Consider the following 6,014-nt stretch of genomic DNA (forward strand, 5'->3'; position numbering starts at 1 on the left):
GACCACTATTAATTTAGTCCGTAAAATGAGATAAGACATACTTCTGTTCTTTTGGCATTGATGAACAACCTTTTTCGTTCCTTTCATCTAGGTTCACTTCTTCCTTACTAGAAATAGTTTCTTTCAATTTCTCACTTGCATGTAAAACTAACAAGTTTCTTTCTAAATCATCATTATAAATAGACTCATTATAAATATTATTATAACATGCATCAAATACACAGTCATAGATTCCTCGATAAAGTTCTCTTATTCAAAACTCTGTAAACTTTACATGAATAACCAAGAAAAATACCAATATCCGTGTTAGAATCAAAAATTTCCAATTTTTCTTCATTGTTAAAAATAAAACATTTGCGACAAAAAAAAAAATTAAATATCCAATATTTGGAAATTTGATTGTGCCAAATTCACAAGGAGTTTTATCTAAGGAGTGTTTAATTAAAACTCTATTTGAAAGCCGTATTAACGGATTCCGTCCAAAAAATATTTAGGTAAATCATACTCATTTAACGTCGATATATCAAATTCGTATAAAATACGATTTTTCTTTTCAGCCACACCATTTTTTTGAGGAGTCAGAAGTCATGAGAAAAACCATTATGTTAACATATTTTTTCAAACACTACCCTATCAAATTCCCCTCCATAGTAAGTCCTACTAATTAAAAAAACCTTTTTCATTTTCAACTCTTCTTACAAAACTAGAAAATCTTTTTAAGACATCATTATTATGTTTTATTATCAAAACCGAAGTAAATCTCGAAAAATCATAGTAATTCCTCTCTAACTAACTATTTTAGAAGGCCAAATAAATTCATATGTAATAGTTAAAAGACGTAGAAATCACATCTTTAGATTTGAAGGAGGAATTGGTTTGTTAAGCATTTAACCATCCTCACAAATTTTATGTTTTTCAAATTTAAATTTATAAAGACCCTAAGGAATTTTGGTGAGATATTTGAAATAAGTGCATACTAGTATGTCCTAACCTTCTATGTCATAGTCACTCATGCAAAGTCACATTTATCATTGTTATCTCTATTTTCAACAAACAAAACTTCCATTTTCAATTATGCAATTATTTTTATCAAATNGACTAATTCCCAAAATTTGCTCCTTTCAAATTGATTTAGTGTTGTTGGAGAGCTACAATCCAAAACTATCATTTTTGGCATCCTTGAGATTTTTGTGCTAGAAACAAAGGTAAGATTATTAAAAAAAATTAATAGAATAATGAGTTTTCACATCTTGTTCGAGACCACTATTAATTTAGTCCGTAAAATGAGATAAGACATACTTCTGTTCTTTTGGCATTGATGAACNAACGGTTACTAAGCCACCATCCTTCTTGAAAAATTCACAAACTTTGATTGATTTCCAGCCATGTGTACTGAGCGACCACCATGCAACAAGTACGACTTTCTTTCGAGGCTTTCAAACAAACCTAAAAAAAATATTCAAAATTGGCTTTTTGATACCATGCATGTTTTTGTCCTAAACTATTATTTTCACAAATTTAGGGATCCATTTCATGTTTGCATTCATACTAAAGACATTGTCTTTGTATAGGTAACAAGAATAATTTTTAATGTAATTAAAGTATTTTCGGACTTCAATAATAATTCAACTAAACAATTTCATTAATATATTCGCAGCCCACAAAAACTACCAAAAAGAATGAACCATAACCTATTCAATTCCAATTTTAAATTTAATTTTTAACTACAAACTTAAAATTACTAAAATGATGTTTTTGTTTTTTTGTTGAAAGAGCTCCAAGATGAGAGGACCCAGACTTAAAGCCACAAAAAGAATGAAAGAGTTAATTTCCATTGTTCTGTTCTTTAACCCATATATATATATATTATATGAAGAAAAAGAAGAAAGACAATCACAAAAGACAACAGACCCAAGTTTTTTTTTTTATTTATTAAATATGGATTCTAAAACTTTCCACCGTCCTCTTCTTCTTGTTCTTGTTTTTTCCCTTCTTGTCGTTTCATCCATTTGTCGTCCCGATAAATACATCCATCCCAATAACCATACAGCGGTGTTCTGGTCGAGAATCAGTTGAAGAAACTGAAGCTTATTCAAGCTGATCTTAACCGAATCAACAAGTTCCCTGTCAAAACCATTCAGGTCTGTAACCCTAGTTTAATCTCCTCTGTTTTGGAGCTTGATGGTTATGCTTTTATTTGGGTGCAGATTCTGGATGGCGACTTTATAGATTGTGTTGAAACTCATCTGCAGCTAGCTTTTGATCATCCATTTTTCAAAGGAAAGAAACCATTGGTAAGTTCAAGGAATCTGTGGCTAAATTTTCGAAATGGGTTTTGTTTTTAACTGTGGAAATGTTGTTTCAGGGTCCGCCGGAGAGACCGTATAACCAGAGCCATTTCGGTGAGGTGGAGACAGAAATGTTCCAATTATGGAGCATGTCTGGAGAATTCTGCCCAGAGGGGACAGTTCCGGTTAGAAGAACGACGGAAAAGGATATGTTGAGAGCGAGTTCAGTTCAGAGATTTGGAAGAAAAGTAAGAAGAGACTCTCTCGGCAAAGGCCATGAGGTTAGTCTTTAACCAAATTCAACTCAGCTAGTTAGTCGATATTGTTCTCTTTCGGCTTTTCCTTTTCGGGGAAGAAGTTTAACACTCTTATAAAAAGGGTGTTTCGTTCTTCTCTCAACCAATGTGGGGATCTCACAATCCACCCTCTCGGGGCCTGTTCTCTTTTGGCTTTTCCCTCTCGGGTGCAAGTCTATTAGTGAGAGGCTTCCACACCTTGATAAAGAGTGTTTCGTTTTCATCCCAACGAATGTGGGATCTCACAATCCACACTCTTGCAATCATTTTCTTCTCCAATTAAAGTGGGACCTCCCAATCTACTCCCTTCGGGGCCCCGCGTCCTACCGCCTTTGTCCACCAACTTTGGCTCTCAATCTCATTGCTGGCACATCGCCCGGTGTCTGGCTCTGATACCAAACAGCCCAAGCCCACTGCTAGCCGATATTATCTTCTTTGGACTTTAACCTTCCGGGCTTCTCTCAAGATTTTTAAAAAGTCTCAGCTTGTAAGAGGTTTCCACAATCTTGTAAAAGGTGTTTCGTTCTACCCGTAAAGGTGTTTCGTTCTTCTCCCTAACCGATGTTCTCCTTCCTAGCAGATGTGGGATCTCACGTCTTTTTCTCCAAAACGTTCTTCTCCCTAACCGATGTTCTCCTTCCTAGCAGATGTGGGATCTCACGTCTTTTTCTCCAAAATCTGTGTCATCCTAACCGATGTTCTCCTTCCTAGCAGATGTGGGATCTCACGTCTTTTTCTCCAAAATCTGTGTCATTCCTTATAAATGTTAAGATTTTGGAGAAACCAAGATTGAAATGAATGTAAATTTTGTTGGTGCCAGTATGCAGTGGGGTTGGTAAGTGGAGGACAGTACTACGGAGCCCAGGCAAGCATGAACGTATGGAAGCCGCGGGTCAGCTATCGGAATGAGTTCAGCCTCTCACAAATGTGGCTCGTCTCCGGTTCATTCCCACATGATCTCAACACCATTGAAGCTGGGTGGCAGGCAACTTTTTAAACCGAATCAATCTTCTAGTCCATACAAATTTCAATTATATGCCTAACTTTTCTCTACAGGTTGACCCAGAGCTGTATGGAGACAACAATCCAAGATTGTTCACTTATTGGACAGTAAGAATATTAAAACATAAAAATTAGCAACAAAATCAGATTGAAAATGAAATGACCGTAAGTTTTTGGATGAACAGTCCGACGCATATCAAGCAACAGGCTGCTACAATTTACTCTGTCCAGGCTTCGTTCAAACCAACCGTAGAATCGCCATTGGAGCTGCAATTGCTCCAACTTCCTCCTACAATGGCGCCCAATTCGATATCAGTTTACTGGTTCGGAAGGTAACCCATTTCAATTTCATGCCTTTTCTTGAAGATTGNTATTAACGGATTCCGTCCAAAAAATATTTAGGTAAATCATACTCATTTAACGTCGATATATCAAATTAGTATAAAATACGATTTTTCTTTTCAGCCACACCATTTTTTTGAGGAGTCAGAAATCATGAGAAAAACCATTATGTTCACATATTTTTTCAAATACTACCCTATCAAATTCCCCTCCATAGTAAGTCCTACTAATTAAAAAAACCTTTTTCATTTTCAACTCTTCTTACAAAACTAGAAAATCTTTTTAAGACATCATTATTATGTTTTATTATCAAAACCGNTTAATTGGGGGTTGTTGTCTGTGGTTGTTCAAAGGATCCGAAGAATGGGAATTGGTGGTTGGAATTCGGGTCGGGTGTGATGGTCGGGTACTGGCCGGCGTTTTTGTTCACTCACCTTCAAAGCCACGCAACGACGATACAGTTTGGCGGAGAGGTAGTGAATTCGAGGGCGTGGGGATTTCACACGGCGACAGAAATGGGGAGTGGGCATTTCGCAGGCGAAGGATTCCAAAAAGCTTCTTATTTTCGAAATTTGAAGGTTATGAATTGGGATAATAGTTTGATTCCACTGTCCAATTTGAAGGTTGTGGCAGATCATCCAAATTGCTATAATATTCAACCGCGGATGAATAGAGTTTGGGGAAATTATTTTTACTACAGAGGGCCGGGAAGAAATGTGAAGTGCCCTTAATTAATTTAATTTTCTTGAGGGGTCAATTTGGGGTTTTTATTTTTATTTTTGGTCCTTTCAAATTTAGATCACTACAATGTGAGAACAAGTGAGACCATTGAAAATTTTTTATGAAAGAAATACAGATTGGACTATGGCTCTCGTATTTATTAAAACTCAACATTTAACTTGTGGAGACGTCTTCCAAATGAGCACAATAAAAGTGTGAAAATACCTTGATGGGGGAGAGANTCTAACTAACTATTTTAGAAGGCCAAATAAATTCATATGTAATAGTTAAAAGACGTAGAAATCACATGTTTAGATTTGAAGGAGGAATTGGTTTGTTAAGCATTTAACCATCCCAACAAATTTTATGTTTTTCAAATTTAAATTTATAAAGACCCTAAGGAATTTTGGTGAGATATTTGAAATAAGTGCATACTAGTATGTCCTAACCTTCTTTGTCATAGTCACTCATGCAAAGTCACATTTATCATTGTTATCTCTATTTTCAACAAACAAAACTTCCATTTTCAATTATGCAATTATTTTTATCAAATATAACTCTAAAATCTTTATCAAATTGAATANTTTAACTTGTGGAGACGTCTTCCAAATGAGCACAATAAAAGTGTGAAAATACCTTGATGGGGGAGAGAGTGAAAATAAGCTGAAGATGGGAGAGAGTGTGAAGACCTTAATAGCTAACAAGTTCGAGATAAAATCCCATTTAAATAGAGAATAAAAGAGGAAATTGTTAGACCTTAATAGCTAACAAGTTCGAGATAAAATCCCATTTAAATAGAGAATAAAAGAGGAAATTGTTAGGATCACACAACAACGCACACACCGGATCTAGATGAACACAAAGAAGAATAAAAGAGGAAATTGTTAGGATCACACAACAACGCACACACCGGATCTAGATGAACACAAAGAAGAGAGAGAGAATGCAAGGAGAACTCTGGCTAATGGATTTAAATTTTTTAGTATGTACAATAGAGAAGACTACATTTTCAAAGATAGAGAAGAGTACATTTTCAAAGCTAGGATATATATATGGTTCAATTTATTATATGTAGTTTTACCAGATTTAACCATCTATTACATTAATATACATAAATATACATACATATATATATATATATATATATATATATATATAGTTATTACCATATATTGCTGTACCGGATATAATTTTACTATGTATAACTGTTGACTAGGCTATAAATAAGTAGCAGGCTCCATAACCTGAAGACTTTAAATTTTAATAGCACGGTGTTATCACAAAATATTGGCACACTATCAAATTTGAATCCAAAATCACAAAGAGTTTGTTTCATCCAAAGAATTTGAGAACAACAACTAGCAAC

The 6,014-nt window shown here is 34.8% G+C and overlaps 1 protein-coding gene across 1 annotated transcript; it reads left to right on the forward strand.

Moving 5' to 3' along the window:
- Positions 1–1,385: 1,385 nt before the first annotated feature.
- LOC111435506 lies at positions 1,386–4,659 on the forward strand. The gene is made up of 8 exons (XM_023072889.1): positions 1,386–1,414; positions 2,051–2,141; positions 2,208–2,294; positions 2,366–2,569; positions 3,405–3,569; positions 3,641–3,694; positions 3,772–3,918; positions 4,282–4,659. Exons 1-8 carry the CDS (start codon positions 1,386–1,388, stop codon positions 4,657–4,659), a joined length of 1,155 nt encoding a protein of 384 aa, XP_022928657.1.
- Positions 4,660–6,014: the final 1,355 nt, after the last annotated feature.

The sequence above is a fragment of the Cucurbita moschata genome, unplaced genomic scaffold (assembly GCF_002738365.1).
Source record: "Cucurbita moschata cultivar Rifu unplaced genomic scaffold, Cmos_1.0 Cmo_Scf00049, whole genome shotgun sequence".
Taxonomy (NCBI): domain Eukaryota; kingdom Viridiplantae; phylum Streptophyta; class Magnoliopsida; order Cucurbitales; family Cucurbitaceae; genus Cucurbita; species Cucurbita moschata.

Bases quoted from the DNA above. Each gene is read 5' to 3' on its own strand.
- LOC111435506 (XM_023072889.1), top strand. From the start codon at position 1,386: ATGTGTACTGAGCGACCACCATGCAACAA. The intron at 2,142-2,207 runs GTCTGTAACCCT...ATTTGGGTGCAG, and splicing joins TCCCTGTCAAAACCATTCAG to ATTCTGGATGGCGACTTTAT. The intron at 3,570-3,640 runs GCAACTTTTTAA...TTTTCTCTACAG, and splicing joins CCATTGAAGCTGGGTGGCAG to GTTGACCCAGAGCTGTATGG.